The sequence below is a fragment of the Archocentrus centrarchus genome, chromosome 20 (genome assembly GCF_007364275.1).
Source record: "Archocentrus centrarchus isolate MPI-CPG fArcCen1 chromosome 20, fArcCen1, whole genome shotgun sequence".
In the NCBI taxonomy this organism is placed as follows: domain Eukaryota; kingdom Metazoa; phylum Chordata; class Actinopteri; order Cichliformes; family Cichlidae; genus Archocentrus; species Archocentrus centrarchus.
Window position 1 is genome coordinate 26,788,479 of NC_044365.1, and position 19,418 is coordinate 26,807,896.

The window sequence follows — 19,418 nt, forward strand, 5'->3', positions numbered from 1 at the left end:
CTAACTGACATTTCTTTTACAAATGCTGTTAGTGGAATCATTTTGTAATTAATTAGTAAAAAAAAGGGAGCTTCTCATTATATTCAACCCCTCCTGGGATCCTGTTTAGAAGAAACATGCTTTTCTGCAGGAACAGTTTGGGATTTGCATGCATCATTTTGTACATGCAGTGCATTTCATTGTGAAATGCTGAAGCAAAAGAAAATTTCATGTCTACATCAATTAGTATTTTTGTGCTTACAACACATGCTTGCAAAGATGCTACCCTGATCTTTGCCAGCATGTCTTGTGGACAATTTCAGAGCGGTAAATAAAACCACTATCTCTGTCTATGGCTTCCACTTTTCTTGCCCACAAAAAAGATACAGTACGATCAGCGCAAACCCATACTGCCGGATGAAGTCACTCACAAGTTTACCACAGAACATGAACTCATGGACCAGAATCAGCTAGTCAGCGGTATATAGAGCCAGAAACTGCACCCACATTTTCAAGCTTGCATAAACCATCTTAGCTGACATGTGCATTTATGTAGAAGGACCCGGAAACCCTGATGTGTTCAAAAGTGACAGATTCCTTAGTCATAGGTTTGTAGTTCGCTTGAATCACATTGAAAGTTCCTTCTCATGCAAAAATCACAAAGATATTTTGAATTTATTTGAGGGAATAAGACACACACACACACACACACACACTTTAGGATCACTAATAAAAGAAGAGAGAAGATTGAAATGGCAAGGTGGGGATTTAAGGGAAGGGATGAGAATGATGGGTTGAGGGGAGTGTGTGCCAGAGAGGGTTGGTCCACAGCAGAGTACACAAATGCATTATTCACAGAGAAAGGGAGAGAGAGATTATTGCAGGCTCATGATTTTTATCTCATTTTGCTCTTACTGACAAGACTTTTTGGTTCGATTTTCCTTGTACGTACACCTTTGCAGTGCAAAATAATAAAGGTCTAGTAGTCACTAAATGTAGTCTGCTGGTGAATTGTATATGTGGCACATTCTTGTTGCGGGCATAACAGTGACTGTCAGCAGGAATGTTTAAATCGCTGTATTTGCCTCAGTGGAGAAACTGCAATGTTGTGCTGCAGCCATTGGGCATTTCCCCCTAATTAAAACACATTTGGCAGTAGCGGGGAAAATGTTTGGCAGTTGGTGTCCCTCTGATTTTAAAAAAGGAAAAAAAAAAGCTTGATTTATGTGGATATAAAATTTCTGCACAGTCTGACAAATGGGGTATAATGATGTTGGATGATAAGCAATAAATTTGGATGTATACCTCTATCCGATTGTTGGTTTATGTTATTAGACTGTTGAATTTCATGTTTTGTTAGTCAAACAGTCATTTGTCATCACCGCGCAGCACAGCTTCTAAGACATTTGTGCTCATAGATATTCCACCAGCCATATGGACTCAGTAATCATATTGCTGCAGTGTGCTTTGTTTTGTTTAAGCAAAAATGCTTAATGGCTCTTGAAGGTTATATTTTCCCTTCTAACCCAGTTGCAGTATTCTCCATTGCTTTCTTTATTTCAGTTACCTGTGGCTGGAGCAGAGCATAGATGTGTCAGTGTGCCAAATGTCCAATAATGTGATTCAATAGATTAGTTAATGATTCAAGATAAGTTTATCGTAAACTTAGATAGGTGCATGTATCCAGTCCAGCTCACATCTTCATAAAAAGACATGCAAACTTATACGACAACAAAAGTGTCCCTGGCGGCTTCCTTTGTGTAGATCGTGTTTTTGTTCTCTCAGGACACCTCCTCAATATATGCCCATAAAATTAGATGATAGGTAGTGTGACATGACTTCAGATTGTTGAGCGCTGCGCTGCATGCTGAACATCTCAAATCTGTAGCCGTGCGCCGGTATCACAGTCGCTACCTCTAACTGATGGTATTTTTCTTCCTCTCTGGAACACGGCTTTGCAGTAATGTTTGTTATAGCAGTAGCTACTGTGGCAAATTCTTCCATTCGACATGCGTTAGCCTGCAGAATTCTTAAACGATTATGCTTCAGGGTGGAGCAAATGTCGTGCAGCAGTGCAGCTAGTTTGAGTATTTTTAGTTTACTGAAGAATTTGACTTAATTGAGCTATTATGGATATTATGTGTTTATGGATAATTCTAGATATTCAGTGGTATTATGGAGATTGCTTATGGATATTAACCTAACTTCAGAAGGAAGGTATTTTGGTCTTACAGTATATACCAGTCCTAAACGGCATCATAGCTTTCTTTCTGTTTCTCTCCACTTTGGAAAATGCTGCAGTTTTTGCTCTGGCAGAGGGAGTCCCAATTCACTAGAGCTCTGAGGAAGGTGGTGAGGCTTCGTTCTACTCCAGCTAGTGTGCACCGAACCCCTGTTTATAAAGCCCGGAGGGCTGAGCTTTTCTCATTTATCACTTCTCTTTGATTCCATCATTGAATGGCTGTAATGATGACAGCTCTGCACATAGCGATGGTTGATGCTGTTAAAAAAAAAAAAGAAAAGACCTTGTCTCATCTCTGTACCACTTTCTGTGCAAGTTTAAAAAAAAACACTTTAAAGATCTAAGAATACTTTGCATATTTTTATACTTTTATTTATGTGCAGTGGTAGGATCATAAATTTGATCCCCTTGTATTTTAATATATTTGCATGTCCTCAGTGTCCCAGTGACAGTGATTTAGTCAGGTACTAACTACTCGTAGCATTAAGACACACTCAGCACAAAGTTACTTTAAGTGCAAAGGACTGGATTCTTTTTTTTTCTGAACTTGATATAAAACTAGTTGACATAAATGCAAATTTATATTACAACTCACATTTTAAACCAGAGCAAATCAGTCCTAACATGTACAGATGAATTCCACTGTGGTTTTCAGGGCTGTATCCGCTGGCATGTGCTTTTACGCCTGTGTAAAAATAGGAAAAATGTGTGGAATAAGAAAATGACTTCCCTCACACTTTCACACACACCATTTCACTGGTGTCACTGCAGTATCATCGCCGTGTGGTATTTGAGGGCCCTTGGTAGCCCTCATTAGCCCCCAAGCAGCTCTGTCACACACTTCAGAGGTTGGTGGGCAATTTAATAATGGAGGATGTCATTAATCATGGCTTTCTGAGTGATTTACATGAACACCGTATGGACTTCTGGAAGGTCACATTTAATGTCATAAATTCAAGACAATTTACTTGTGTCACCATGTGTGAATGTGTACAAAACTAAATCCACAGAATCGTCCATTTGACGCATTTAATTCAGGGACCACTTGTGTTTCTTTTGGACATTTTAATGTGCAGGATGTGGTGCTAGCATACCCATTCCCACGCTACTTGTCTGAAAACATCTGTGCCTCAGATTCCTCTTCTTTGACGCTGCAGCTGACCGCTAATGCTCCTGTGCTGTAAAGGGCCTCGAGAGCCCTATTGTCATGAAGGTAGAGAAACAAAGAGAATTAAGTATTCTCATTGGTTCAATGAAATAAAACCAGCTACACACAGGGCAGGTCATCTTTGGCCTGCAGCCAAATTCTCCATTAGAGCCTCGTGAAATCCTATTGGCTGCACGCGTATATGTGTGTGTGTGTTTTGGGTTGTTTTTTTATTAAAGAGAGCGCCACAAGCAAACTTTACCTATGGCTCTCTCTGTCTCTACTAAAAGCAAAAATATGAAGAAGGCAAATTCTTGTAACCACAACAAGCTTGATTGCACACACTTAATGCAACCTTTATTTTTGGTACACAGTGGCTTTCAGACGGTGGGCTGGAGTTTTGATTGGCATAGTTTTCCCTAAATAAAACTTGGGAGAAGTTGAGATTTTTCAGTTTTAATGTTGGAGAATGCCAGTGGGTAAGAAAAATGATAACAAGCTTGTGCAAAAGCCTGCAAGGGCAGTCGTTGTCCTGCCATTAAGACGGAGCAGCTAAAGCTCAAGGACGTAAACTGGGAACCACTGCTGATGTGTGAACAAGTAACAGACACCCAGTGGATTTTCAACCCAGTGCATGTGTAACGTGCTCCTAACTACACGGTGGTGTGTTTGTGCACTGTGTGTGGCCTTAAAATTTCATTTTTCAGGTGCTCAGTTTCCAAAGCTCTGACAAAACATCATCAGCTCAGGAGATGTAGTGCAGGTCCTTGTTAAATCACACATCACTTGTGAGTCTGACTCCTATTATTTTGTCATTAGAGAGACCTCCAGGAGAGTCAGGTTTGTTCTTCGAGCTGGGGTTGGTGGTTTTTTTAGTACAACTCTTACCGCAGGAGGATGAGATAATCAGTGGGTATTATGACCTTCGTGCTGCAAAAAGAAGCGTGCAAGGGCAAGATGAGGTGCGTCTGTTTTGTCTGAAAAAGATAAACAACTGTGTACAGATGAAGTAGAGTTGGACAGTTACACAAAAGTCGACTGCTATCGGACAGATTCTATTATATGCTTTTTAAGATAAAAGTCAGAGCAGTTGACCGATAAGGACAAGGGTGAATGGGCTCTCAGTTGAAGTAAACAGATAACAGATCAGGAACTATTTCAGGTCAAGGATTTCCAATAAATGTTATTTTGTGTTGTATTCACAGTCCTTCACTGTGTGTTGCTGACCTGGTAAGTGAATAATATTTGGTTTAGAAGATGTTGGATGTAACCTTCATTTACTTCATAGATATGTCCTTAGGCGCCACACACTTGTACTCGAATGAGTATGCACGCAAATACAAATAGAGCTTAAGCCAAATAAAAAGAATAACTGTTTACTCTCACATGTATTATTCAGCGGTTTGTGGGCTTTTTGGCCACTTTAAATGCTCTTTCTGAGAGGGGAGCATTACGTGCTGTGACGCTGTCGTGAGCATCGTTTGAATGATAAGAGCATCTTGAACCAATTACATGGGCTGTTAGCTGCATCTGAACCCTGCTCATAGTCTTTTTGTAGAGCACACCTCAGAGTTGTTGCGTCATCTGGTAGAAGGGCATTAATTACATGTCAAAGTATAGATTGAGTACTCATCTGTATCTCAGAAGAGATGTGTGTTGTGTAATATTTAAATGAGCTTTAGTGATTAGGAAAGTTCAAATGGTTGAAGGACTTGTGTTCTTTAGGCTTTGGGTCCTAGTCATGTGTTACACAAATGCATTGGTACCCCAGGTTTCCTACAGTATGACTGTATGTTTAATGCTTGTGTAAACTTTAAGTTTCAGCTGGAATAGTTTATAATCACTATAAAATCTTGAATCAGGGATGTGTTAATTCTCCCCTCATTAATTAATTTCATTAATATTATGTCAAGCAGAAATACCACAGTCATAATGAATGCCTACTTGGCCTGATTTTAATCACTTAATAGCAGAGTGAATGCAGATGAATGAGATATGCCTCACTGAGTCTTGTAAACAGTCTCCCTCCTCCACAGTCTGCAGTTGCTGAATTTCTTGAAAGTGTTTTTTTTTTATGTTCATTATATATTAGTGATTTCTAAAATGTGTAGTATATGGGTGACTGTATGTTAAACGTTATAATTGCCTCTGGCAAGAGGTAATGGAGTATGTGATTTTTTTACAGGGTGTTTAATGTGGTGTAGTGTATCTATTTTTAGCACGCTGCTGGATTACTAAGATTTAATGGAATCACAGACTGCTGAGGTTGCACCAGTAGCACTCCACCTCAGAAGGACTCATTGCGGCATACAGCCTCCATCTGCAAGGACACCAGTGCAGTGCTGCCTCCAGTGGAGGACGAGGAACATTGATTGTACTCCATGAATGAATGAGGGAATGGCATTTGGAGTGATGCCCGGGACAAGAGATGCTTAGTCTGTGTTTGTGCTTGTGCTTAGCTGTGCCCAAGTTACTCTCATGATTGATAGTCAGATGGTGGCAGTCCATAATGAGCAAGTGGCCTAGTTTTCCCAGAAAAGTGGCCAGTTCTCCTGATGACCTAATGGTGCGGGGAAACAATTTTGATTTCATGCAGTGGAGCTACTAAATAGAAAAACAACTCCTGCCTGATTGTTAAATGTAGTCTTCTGTCATGTGTTGGGTTTTAATATACGCCGTTTCCTGTCCAACTGCATTTACAGATTTACTGTTTGTTTCTCCCACAGGGCTTTCTACCTTGATCAGTCCAACATGCCTCCTAGCTCTGCACCAAAAGCTGCCCTCATAGATAAGGTAAGATCAACCTCAGGAGGAGTAGATGCTGCAATATGGACTGTCTTGCATGTGTTGCAACAACCAATAGTTGAGAATATGAAGAAGTATTTTCTTTTAATAAAATCACAGTAGTTAAAAGTAAGAAAAACATTGTGCTTAATTAAATTAAGGTGTAATTAGAGCAATAAATTACTAAGTAAAGAGCTGCTCGGCCATGGAAACCCATGCCGTGAAGCTCCTGGTGCACAGTGTTGGTGCTGATGTTGATGTCAGAGGACGTTTGGAATTCTGAGTCAGCAGAGCGTTGGTGACTTTTACGCACTACGCGCCTCAGCACGTGGTCGACTTGATGTGGTCTGTCACTTTGTGGCTGAGTTGCTGTGGTTCCTAAACGCTTCCATTTTGCAGTAATACCACTTAGAGTTGATTGTGATTGACTGCATGGCTAGTTGCTTGATTTTACACCTGTTGCCATAGGACAGAAAACACCTGAATTTAAAGATTAAATAGTGCGACCTAGTATTTTGTCCATATAGTGCATGTCTTGAAGTTTCTTCCACTGAAGTAAAGTCCTCAGATTCTTACAGTCAGACTGTTCCAGAGCCTGGGGCAACGATGGCTAAAGGCTGATTTCTCCGTGTGTTGTTGTTGAGTTCTGTGGGACCACTAGGAAGCCAGTATCAGAGGATCTGAGACATCTGCTAGGTACAGATGTCTGAGAGAGAGGCTGGCGCTGCACTATTAAAAACAAATGAAGCAGTGTTAAAGTCAAATCTAAAACCTCCAGGCAGTCGATAGTGACTTTTAAGGGAAACTATTATCTTCATTTATGGCTCCATATTTTTTTCTTTGAATCATGCAAAGTAGAGTCTCAAAACCCCCCTGTCCTCCTCTCTTTAAGCAAACTTTCTACTGATTAGCTTCCCTCATAAACAGAAGGTCAGGGGGCTGTATTAAGGACATCCCATCAGAGAGCACACAGATCCAACATTTAAAAAAACAAACAAACTGATTATTTGAAGCTTTGCCAATGATCGCACAGCAACAGTATATATATGACAGCCTGAGACAGAAATGGTTTAGCCTCAACAGTGTTAACCTCATAATCTCTAAATCCACTCAGTTTATCTTCTTGTTTTCATCCCACACTAACCTCTCTCCATTGTTTCTGTACAGTTAATGCGTCCCCTCAATGCTCTGGAGGAGCTCTACCACCGTGATGGAAAGTTTTATTAGTTGTCGCCGCACTGCTGCCTGTCAGTATACCGCCTGTGGGGCTTCTGGAGTGGGGCTGCTCACTGTGGCCTCTGAGCTCTGCTCACGTCTGGGAGCCACACACATTGTCATGTGCAACAGTGGTGTGCATCGGTAAGTGTGTGGGCACATACATGTCTTCTACCTTTCTATGAGCCGCCTCCAGTTAAATTATACATTTGAGCTTATCGTTTTCTTCCTTTTGGTGGCACACTTGCAATTTTCCTTCCTCTTTCATCTGTCTTGCATTGACGCTCTTCTCACCTTTACCATTTTCACTAGCGTTTATTTTCTACCTACCTCTCAATTTCACGAGAGCCCAACACAGCTCACCCTTGGGGTTTTCTATTAATACTCATTCCTCTGCATTAATTAACAGCAAGATATTTTAGTTAATAGGCCTGATTGCTTCTCAGACCAGATTAGGGACTTTAAGAAGGAGATGGACCAATTACTTCCATCCTCACTGACTTCTATATGCAGCTTCCTAATTCACCTGCTGCTGAGGGCAGCATTCATCAGTGCATGAGGACAAAAATACCCAGATCATTTGTCACCTTGATCCCCAATTCAAGCTTTCATCTTCATCTCATACTCTGCTCTTCCCCTCCACCCGCCCACCCATCTCTCTGATACCCTCTTCCTTTACCGTGTGACAGTTTTCATATCTTTTTGTCTCAGTTACATGCACAGGCTCACACACGCGCATTCATGCGTTCACTGTATGTGACTGATGGCTTGATAAAGGGCTGTGGATGGAGCGGCCCCGTTGACAGAGCTCTAATAGAAAGTTCCTGTCTGCGCAATGAGTTCTGTTACTTTATTAACCCACAGCCTATATTGTGTGTTTGCGATTACATTTACTAGCTACAACTCACCCACATAGGCGGGTTAAGTGTAGTGCGACACAGCAGGTGACAGCACCTGCCATATCTAGGACTATTTGTGAAAAGACTTTCTCTTTAAACACCATTTTACCCCTTTAAAGTTGGAGAATGATGGGCATATTGGATTTTGTGTGATGGGAGAGTGAATCAGCAAATCCTGGGCCTGATGCAAGTTTTCTCAGAATCAATGTCATTAACTTTGGCTGATCAGGTTTTATATATAACCCCTTTTACTATTGACAGCATACAGATTATATAGAAATGAACCAATTTTTACTGCTTTCTCTGTAGAATTCCAAATGTTAGAAGAAAAAAAGATGTAAACGGTGAGCACACAGGCTAAATGTGGAATAATTGAAAAGCCAATGAAACCAAGCCAGTAGATTAGTAATGTGGAAATTGCATTATCAGTGTGACAGTCTTCTCAGGCACTATTGATTGGATTATTTGGCTTGATGGATGAGTTTTAATAACAGTGAAAGCGTGATATTTTGGGGGGTATCAGCAAAATGCTATCACTCCTCTCTTTTTTTGTCAATCACTCCCAGAAATACCACTAGACAGGCAAAGGAAGACTTCACTGGGGTGGGGGTCCTCCTCTTAATGCTATCTTTACTTTTTTGTGTCTTTCTTTCTTTGTTCATTTATCAGTATGGATTCACTCTGCAGAAACACAGAGTGTAAATGGGATATGGGATGGAACAACATAAAACAGATGGGTGTAAATCATCTTGTACTATCTCACCAGCCCTAATGAAAAGGGAAACAGCCTAACGCACACACGGATTTTGTGCAGTTCCTTCATCTTGCTCCAGCAGAAGAGATATTTAAAGATCCTCTTTTTCTTCTTTTGGTGTTTTATTTTTTTCCCTTCCTGCCCTTCTTTATCGGTGTGGGAAGCTCAAAGTGGGTGCATAAAATATTCTGGGGTGGCCCGTAAAAGGACATCTTTCCTGGGATATCTTCTGGGATATCTTTCGGCACATACTGGAAATGATCGTTGAGTTCATTACTTTTATCGCATCGTGTTTCCCTGTAATAAAGTTATGCAACTGGAACTCTAGGGGACTTTTAAATCTTGATCTGATTGACTCAAAGTAACGGCTTCTGGCAGTGATAAGTCCCCTGTCTCACATCCGCGCTTTTTTTTTTTTTGTTCTCCTCAGTCAATGTGAAACTCTGTCATGAGAGAAGGAGATATTAAACAAACAGCTCAGATTTCTTAGCAGCGTCATGGCAGTGCTTCTCAATGACAGCGAGCCTGGCAGTGTTGGAACTTTGGACAGGTCGCTTTGCAGTGAAAAGGCTCTGGATCGATCTACTAGTACAGCTTGTTATCATAGAAAGGTCACCCAACAGCCTTGACACCCGTCACTGGCTCTCTAAGGATCTATCCACATACTGCCATCTGTGGTGTGTGTAAAGGCAGGAGGGGAAAAGATGGCTGCATATGTGCCTGGGAACAAAGTTTGCTGCAACTAATGAATCACAGACTCATGTCAGCACTCATTTTACACATATCACACCATTATGGTGGTGAGAGTATGTCGCCTGTGCCACAGGAGATGCACTGACTTGTCTTTAGACCCATTTCTGTGGCTGCATCAATCCTGAGGACAAGAAAACCTGGAAGTCTCCTCAAGTGCCAGAGCTCTACCACAAATTTCAACCCCTCTCCTTCCTGTAAGGCAAAGATCAGGGAACTCGTTATCCTCTTGATACTGCATGTTTGCTTGGTGTGATTGACTTTTCAGCGGCAAGTGCAGTGATTCATTAGTGTGGAGATGAGCGAAGGTGAGACAGGAAGAATGTGATGGTAATGGCAAGATGTCAAGAGGAGCAAAACGCTCTCGTGGTGATGTGATTTAGCTGAACTGAATTTTTTTCAGTTGATTTTGTTTCTGTCTCCGTCTGTTGCAAAGGCTGCTCAACTGCCGTGATCCATGTCAAATAAAGGCACTATTTTGGTAGTTCAGCATCACTGAAATGGGAAAAGACATTAAATGCCCTTCATTTTTGGCACAACAAATTCTTAGCCCCAAACTGCAGCAGTGGATACAGTATTGTGATTTATGATAATATAATCAAGCATCATCCAACCGTTTGATGAGAATAAGCCTGACCTTATGTTTTGTCTCTGGCCAACAGCTGCACCCTGAGTGTGACACTGGAGCAGGCCATCCTGCTAGCTCGAAACCACGGCCTCCCCCCTCGCTGCATCATGCAGGCCACTGATGTCATGAGGAAACAGGTATGTGGTTTCCACGTGTACTAAAACAATCCACTGCCCATTTTGCAGTTTTCCTGTGGCGTACTATAGCATGCTACCCCTTTTCTATATTCATGGACTCACACTTACCTTCAGGTTTATACATAATAAACACACACTTACAACACATTGCAGAGGAAAAAAATACTTCAGTTCTGGCTTCTGAGGGATATTTTTTCTTCGGATACTGTGATGCGTCTTGAATGACTGTCTTGGAATAAGTCGGGTATCAAAGAATTGCATCATCGAGGTATCTTATCATGAATTACTGTGATTTCCACCCCTGATACATACTTCAGTCTCTTTTGTTATGTTTCTTCTCAGCCTCCTGATGCTGCTGCTTCTACCACCTTTTCTTGCAGCAGCCCTTGCAGTGACATTTTCAATCTCAGAGTAAATTTGTGTTTCAATCCACGGAACAGTTTCCGCATCCAAAGTCATCACACAAACTGTATGCTTCATCGAGTCAAATAGGGAGAATTATGCCATTTTAGCTTCCTTGGTCAATATTTCTCACAGAGTCTCATTACTTCAGTAATAATGCAATTTTTAAAGGCAGCCAGCAGTAAGTATACTTTTGGGTAATGAAAGAAATATTAGCTGCTGTCCACATGAAAAAAATCATTAGCTCCTGTCTACATTATAATTTGTTTTGCCTCTTCACCCCCTACCTGATTTCAAACTGATCAGATATGCATTCACTGCTACCAGAATATGAATCGGACCAAATGAGAGAGTAATGAGAAACCAAGCAGGCTCGTTGAAAGTCTGGGGCTTGTTTGTTTATCTGCATATGCATTAGGAGGAAGAAAGGAAGAAATTCCTATTACTCTTTCAGTGCATTCCCATTTTTGCCCATTTTTGCATTTTTTTTTTAATAGGCTCCAACCATGACCACAGCTTGGTGCATACTTCACACTGTCTTTGAAAGTTCTGTCAGTTGTGGTTATGTAGCTGTTTTTACTGAGAGGAGAGGTTCCTCAGTAGGCTTGGATCCTGCAGGACAGGAGGCATTTAATTTCTCCTCTCAGAGAAATGGGATGGCAGCCAGGAGGGTGCAACTAGGTGCACTGTATGACCTTGACTTGTATAGTGTGCATCTGGCAAACATTTAAAACATTACTGTGAGGGCTTTGATTTGAGGATATTTTACATTCATTCTGAAAAGTGCAAGTATGGGGATTTATTGTTTAGATTAACAAGAACAAATCTTGTTCTGGAATGAGATATTTCTCTTACTCTGCATCACTGTTGACCTAGACAGACACTGAGAAGACATGGTTCAGCCCAGATAGAGAGCTTAGGGAATCTGAGCTGCTTTGTGTGTGTGTCTGTGTGTGTGTGTGTGTGTGTGTGTGTGTGTCTGTGTCTGTGTGCCTACCCTTGCTCTCAGACAGCTGATGAATCTGGTGAATATGAATATCACACAGGATTTGAATGACACATCTTCTTTCTCGCTCTAGAGTCATGCTTACTCACAAAAAGGTTATCAGCACAGAATCCAGTCCCAGGAGGATTCATCCATCAAGCTCCGACAACATAATTCATAATTAGAGTGATGTATATAAGTTTACAAATGAAGCTGAGATTAGACCTGTTTTGCCCAAATATAAACCAACATACAAACACCATACAACATACACTATATTGCGAAAAGTATTCACTCACCCATATAAATCATTGAATTCAGGTGTTCCAATCATTTCCATGGCCACGGGTGTATAAATCAAGCACCCATGCAAACACTCAGTGAATTCCAGCGTGGTACCATGATAGGATGTCACCTTTGCAGCAAGTCCAGTTCCTCACTACTAAATATTCCACAGTCAGCTGGCGCATAGTAAAACAGAGGTCATCAACTTTCTGCCGAGCCAATCGCTACAGACCTCCTAACTTCATGTGGCCTTCAGATTAGCTCAAGAACAGTGCGTAGAGTGCGTCATGGAATGGGTTTCCATGGCTGAGCAGCTGCAACCAAGCCTTACATCACCAAGCACAATGCAAAGTGTTGGATGCAGTGGTGTAAAGCATGCCACCACTGGACTCTAGAGCAGTGGAGACATGTTCTCTGGAATGACAAATCACACTTCTCCGTCTCGCAATCCAATGGATGAATCTGGGTTTGGTGGTTGCCAGGAAAACAGTACTGTCTGACTGCATTGTGCCAAGTGTAAAGTTTGGTGGAGGAGAGATTATGGTGTGGGGTTGTTTGCAGGAGCCTCTTAGTTCCCGTGAAAGGAACTCTTAGTGCTTCAGCATACCAAGACATTTTGGACAATTTCATGCTCCCAGCTTTGTGCGAAGAGTATAGCGATGGCCCCTTCCTGTTCCAACATGAATGCGCACCAGTGCACAAAGCAAGGTCCATAAAGACATGGATGAGCAACTTTGGTGTGGAACTTGCCTGGCCTGCACAGAATCCTGGCCTCAACCCAACAGAGCACCTTGGGGATGAATTAGGGTGGAGACTGCGAGCCAGGTCTTCTCGTCCAACATCAGTGTCCAACATCACAAAAGTGCTTCTGGAAGAATGGTCAAAAATTCCCATAAACACACCTAAACCTTGTGGAAAGCCTTCCAGAAGAGTTGAAGCTGTTATAGCTGCAAAGGGTGGGCCTACATCATATAAACCCTATGGATTAAGAATGGGATATCACTCAAGTTCGTATGCGTGTGAAGGCAGACGAGCGAATACTTTGGCAGTATAGTGTGTGTCATACACTAAATGTAAAGAATGACTCATGGCATCACCCCGTCACTCATAAACGGGACTATATTTTCTTGTTTCATTTTTTTAGTAACTGTAAGACCTTCATTCACTCGGAGTTCAGGAGAGAAGTAAGCACTGCTGTTTAAGTCAGCGCCGGTGGTATGAACCAGATTGAATATGCTGACAAATATTTTACTTTGAATAAATAATTAATTTCACGTTCTGTTAAAGCTGTGGCGAATATTGAGTTTACCATTTTAGATGCTGATACAAGTACATAAAGAAAACAGACATTAGATGTGCGTTACGTGTCACATGTGAAAAATGAAAGCATTTCTACAGATTACATACAGCATCTGTATTCATGAATGAACTTATGCTCATTATAAGGCACCTGAAGGACTGTGTGTGCACTATTTGAACTCATTTGTTTCCTGGACAACTAAATAAATCTTTTTTTTTAATCAAACATATTCTTAGCATTATATGTGTTTTAGTCTGTGCTATGGCATGCTTTCTGCTTTGCTGATAGCAGAGTCTGCATATTTGTCCACCGCTGTGGTCCATACTCAATATTTTAACAACTGTGATATGGATTGGCGTGAAATTGGGTGCAGACCCAGCATTAATTATAAAAATTGTGATGATCAATTATACTGATTTGTTTGATTATGAAGAAGGCATCCCATGGGTTGCTGTGGCTCAGGAGGTAGAGCAGTAATTAATAAAACTAATTGGAAGGTTGGTGGTTTGATCCCTGGCTGCTCCAGTCTGCATGCCTTGGGCAAGATACGGAACCCCAAGTTGCTCCCGATGTGTTCATTGGAGTGTAGTTGTGTGTGTGAATGTTAGATACGCGTTAGATACATGTTACATACACTCACCAGACACTTTATTAGGTACGCCTTGCTACCCAATAGGAAGATGTACCTTTATAGATACACTGAATTCTGATGCTACCATCCAAATGTTGCAGCAGAAATTGAGACTTGTCCAATTTTTGTTGAGCCCATGCAAATTATAGCCTCTCTGTTCTTAGCATCTGGTGTGGTCTTCTGCTGCTGTTGCCCATCTACTTCAATGTTCAACGTGTTGTGCATTCAGAGATGCTCTTCTGCATACCTTGGGTGTAACAAATATTTGAGTTACTGTTGCCTTCCTATCAGCTTGAAGCAGTCTGGCCATTCTTCTCTGACCTCTGGTCTCAACAAGGCATTTTTGCCCAGAGAGCTGCTGCTTTAGATATTTTCTCTTTTTCAGGCCATTCTCTGTAAACTGAGGGATGTTTGTGTTGAAAAATCCCAGTAGCTCAGACCATCTGGCACCAACAACCATGACACATTCAAAGTCCCTTAAATTGCCTTTATTCATCATTCTGATGCTCAGTTTGAGCTTCAGCAGGTTGTCTTGACCATGTGTACAAGCCTAAATGCACTGAGTTGCTGCTACATGATTAATGAGCAATTAAAAAGGTGTACCTAATAAAACTGATGGTGACTGTAGATGATGTTGTGGATGTGTGTGTGTGTGTGGGGGGGGTGCTGGAGGCAGTAGTGCTAACCACCACGCCACCGTACCTTCAAATAATCATTTGAGAGTATGTATTTATAATGTTGGTATGCCACAGTACTTGGATAGTTTCAGAGCCATTATTAAGTCATGAAAACAAAATTCCACTTATTTGGTTTACTTTTAAAATAGTTTTGGTGTGTTCTCGCTGGATGCTGTGACCTTCAGGAACATTAGGGGGCATCTCTGTCTGGAGGCATCAGAATGGATGGCCCAGATAGGCATCGGGTAATTGCTGATGCTATCCTCTTATCTGGACGTAACTCGAAGCAGACAGTAAGATGGGGCACGGCAGAGTTGTAACTGAGAGGTCGGCTAATGCACTTTTGGCCGGTTGGTCCCTCGCTGCTCAAAGGCTGATGAGCTCTTAAGAAAAAAAAGAAAAAAAGATTTGATTATGTATTTTTGCTTACGCGCATGCAGCACAGAAGTAGAGAGGGGGTGTGTTTTTGAGCGCAGGTGTTTGTGCCTCTAAATTGAAAGCCTAAGTTGCTTCCTGCCCCCCCCTGCAGTCATTTATCTGCCGACTCTGCGCACAGCCAGCAGACTGAAGGAACATTAGCGAAGAGCAGACATTCTCCTGACTGGGCATAATCAAACTCTAACACACACATGGACGCACAGACACCCTACTCATCTTCCAGATTCTTTACTACTGGCTTAAAATTCCTGACAATGACTAATCTGCAGCGCTCTTTTGCATGCATAGAAAGAAAGAAAGAATGAAAGAAAGAAAGAAGAGCTACACACTGGCAGCAGCAGCAGTTTAAATTTAGACTCTACACATGCATCATACCCCACAAATGCTTCAAAACATACAATATTTAGAAAAGAACCTGTACCTCCTCTCCTGCAGACAGCTGAAAGTCACTCCAGGCTTAACATAAAGCATTCTCACAGGGGAACCTTATGTTGTTAATTATAAACTATCACTGGAGAGATGAAATGTGTGCTTCTTGTGTTTTTGAATTTATGATCATAAATAAATCTGCTCAAAGATGAGAGGGAACCATAGATCCATGAAGAGTTACTCCACTAAAATTGACATTGACTCAAAACTTTACAGAGTTTCCTGATTCAATAAACATCAATAAGCCAACATGGGAAGAACACCACATATCAGGCCAGATAGTAGACAGTTTGGATGATATTGCTCAGAAATTTATTATTTCTAAAAGCTGACAAACCAGACTCCTCATTGTCATATTTTTGTAGCTTTAGGCAAATGCAACTGCAGTACTCAGAGGATAGAAATGTTCTTTGGCTTATTGTCTAAGCTTTTGTTTAAGCTCATCTCTCTATGGTGTTATATTCAGCTTCTATCTGTGGCTGCTGCATTTCAACCGATGTCCTTGTTCCGAATTTTGGACTTTTTGTCTTGTAGGGGGCAAGAGTTCAGAATTCTGCCAAGAACCTGGGAGTGAGGGATCGTACGCCGTCATCTGTCCCAATGTAAATCTACAAACACCACCGGTTTACATGTGGCAACATTAATTAAAGAATTTGAGTGTTTCCTGATTTTGAGGGTTCTCCTTTTTCTTTTTTTTTTTATGATTTTCCATACATATAATAGTTTGTGATGACTTGTGAATCTTGTCTCAATCTTTTATCTCACTTCTTTCCATAGACTACATAAAAGATGAATGTAGCCACACGATGTTGACTACAAGTTTTGAGTTTTAGCACGTTGGCTGTTGCCATCTTGTATTTAATAACTATATTTGGAGCAGAGAGGCGAGCTACTGCTAGCTGCCTAGATTGGTCAGTAACATGCCTCTGTTAGTCACTGTGATATTATTTATTCACCTTTTGTTTTGGCTCGTGAAAATTGGGCTTGAAACAAATGTACTACAAGAACATTGCAGCTGTGGTTTCAGTGTGTCTTTTAGCACAACCATCCTGAGCAAGGTAGGTGTGAATGCAAACCGACTGACGTTCACTGCGCACACATATGGCAGCAACTTGTCAAAGGGTAGCCTTGTGGAAAGAGAATATACCCTGCTTAATCATTTGTCACCCTGCTGGTCATCAGAAGAATCCAAATTTAACCTTTACTTTAACCTGCTCCCTTATTTCTCAAGGGGTCGCCACAGTGGATGGATCTGTATGTTTGTACAGTTTTTTTTTTTTTTTTTTTTATGTCTGATGCCCTTCCTGACACAACCCTTGGATTATCTGAGTTGGGACCTGGATATATGGGAGGAATTGAACCAGGGATTGGATCTGTGTGTGCAAAATATGTTAACCACTACATACTTGGAAATAAAAAATTTCAACCCCAGAGTGATAAGGATGATAGTACAAGACTTTTTCATTGTTTATGATCATTCATGTACTATAGATCCATGTGTGTGCTTTTTGTGCAGGTCTGGAGCCAAATAGTAATTTTAGTCACATTAGAAGGGAGATTCCTTTGCTCAAGAGCTGTAAGGGAGGCAAAGACTGCCTCAGCCATTTGGCTATGACATACTGTATAGGTTTTGTGAGAGAGCAGCCCTTTTGAACCTTTTAGTGAAATTGACAGATACAATTAATGTGCCGGATGATTAGTGTTGAGACACTGAGATGTCGTGATCACGCAGCAAAATTACTGCACTCCCAGGTTTATGTCATAAGTGTTGCAGCATAAGTAGCTGGCACAGCTGCAGAATATGTACGCATCCTTGAGGATCATTAGAGATAGACTCTCACTCCTGCTGATCTCTAGATGAAAGGGACTCTTACATTTTAGTGGTACTTTACCCTGCAGTTATGTGTTGTTAATGCTCAAGACCAGAGAAATGACAGCAATGCTGCATTAGGTTGCAAGAAATGCATGTGACGATGTGGAAATATTAATGAGACCAGGTTTTTCCCTTATGCAGAAATAATCTTTCAGGAGATGCAGTTGTGTAGTTTCAAATATTGATGCATTTGTTATGGAAATGGTCCTCACATGTTCCTGGCAAAGAGAGTTTCTTTATACCATAATTTAGATAGGAACACAGTGCACACCTACACCTTCAACGAGCAGCCAGGCTCTCCTCAAGGCCTTTCTTAACGGCAAAACAAACAATGGCAAACAAGACAGCCAGGTTGCTGTGCTCCACCGGGCCTGACCTCCTTCAGACCTGTTTTAAAATGTTGAGACCTCATGAAATAGAGGGGTCAACGCCAAAAAATTCATCATATTTGATGCTGCTTGAAATTGATTTTGGATTACAGTGGCCAGTCATGGACAATATAACATGAAAGTGGTGCTAAGTAATGTTTTCTGTTCATTGAGGAAGCAGAACAAACCATGGTTTGACTGTGAAAAGTACAGAAACTATTACGACAGTATTTACAAAGGTGTTGTTGCACATTTCCAGTACAGACAGCCCCCCCAGTAAGTCCAAAACAAGCAACAATAAAGTGTTGCCTGGAGAGGTGAAACTGAACAGCAAATCATTGCTTGGGTTGAATGTAATTAAGCGTCATGTTGCATATGTGTTTCTCTGATCAGGTTGTACAAGCTGTGCCAGCCCCACCCCAGATGGTGATCCATAATGCATTGCATCCAGGAAGAGGTCTTGAGGATCTTTGAGTCATCAGTGCTTTCCTTCCACCAGTAGCCTAACCTAATTAAAGAGAGCTATTGGGTTCATTTATATGTCCGGAGTAGCTGCCTAACTATGTAAATAGAATTTGTAACCATAAATAGTGTTTTAGTACGTTATATTTTTCACTTTTTATTTGACACATTGATATTTTTTTTTTTTTTTTTTTTTTTTTTTTTTTAAAGTCTATGATGCATCTGACAAGACAGTGTGTCAGAGTGAAGGGAGTGAAATTAGCTTAATGAATGAACAAAATTAATCCCATCAGTTATGTGTCTGCATATTATTCTTCTTGTTTTTATGAGGGACATTTGCATTTCATGGTATTAGCTTTATTTGCATATGAAATAAAAATGATTAGAAGGATACTGGGTGTAATTTGGCACACTATTTGTTCAAATTAGCCAGTAATTTGTCAGCTTCTGTTCAGCTCTGACTTCAGTGCTTTGTCAGTTCCGTGTTGTTTCATGCTATGACTGCGTGTGTTTCTCAAAAAGATGTTTATTCACTTTTAAATATGCACAGCTTTTAGGGGGGGGGGGGGGGGGGGGGGGGGGGGGGGGGGGGGGGGGGGGGGGGGGGGGGGGGGGGGGGGGGGGGGGGGGGGGGGGGGGGGGGGGGGGGGGGGGGGGGGGGGGGGGTGGAGAGAGAAAAAGTGCTGATAGAGTCAAACTATCTCGCATCAGATGAAGATTTTCTGTGATTTATCAGTATTATAAAGCAGCATAGAGCTAGGGCTATATTGTTTTTTTTTATATATATATATTGACAGTACTCAGGATTAAAACACGTTATACATGTAATTGTAGAGTGGATGACTAGCTCACTGCTATGCAAACAAAAAGTGATGTTTCCTATGTAAGCTGTATGCCTTTGTATGATCAATGTAAAAATCAAGCAGACCCCCCCCCCCCCCCGCGCTTTTTTCCTTCAAAATACTAAAAATGCTGCCATGTATACAGTTTGTAAAATGTGTATTAAAGCTGAGTACAGTGGACATTTCTGTAG

At 41.2% G+C, this 19,418-nt stretch overlaps 1 protein-coding gene across 1 annotated transcript in view; it reads left to right on the forward strand.

Moving 5' to 3' along the window:
• The window catches only part of prex2 (phosphatidylinositol-3,4,5-trisphosphate-dependent Rac exchange factor 2), an 89,601-nt gene extending 70,656 nt beyond the window's left edge, over nucleotides 1-18,945 (forward strand). The window contains 7 exon segments of the mRNA XM_030757063.1: nucleotides 6,095-6,161; nucleotides 7,320-7,358; nucleotides 7,360-7,511; nucleotides 10,433-10,535; nucleotides 16,217-16,284; nucleotides 18,317-18,334; nucleotides 18,336-18,945. Of these exon segments, the coding sequence (XP_030612923.1) occupies nucleotides 6,095-6,161; nucleotides 7,320-7,358; nucleotides 7,360-7,511; nucleotides 10,433-10,535; nucleotides 16,217-16,284; nucleotides 18,317-18,334; nucleotides 18,336-18,360 (472 nt within the window). The 3' untranslated portion in view covers nucleotides 18,361-18,945.
• The last annotated feature ends 473 nt before the right edge of the window (nucleotides 18,946-19,418 follow it).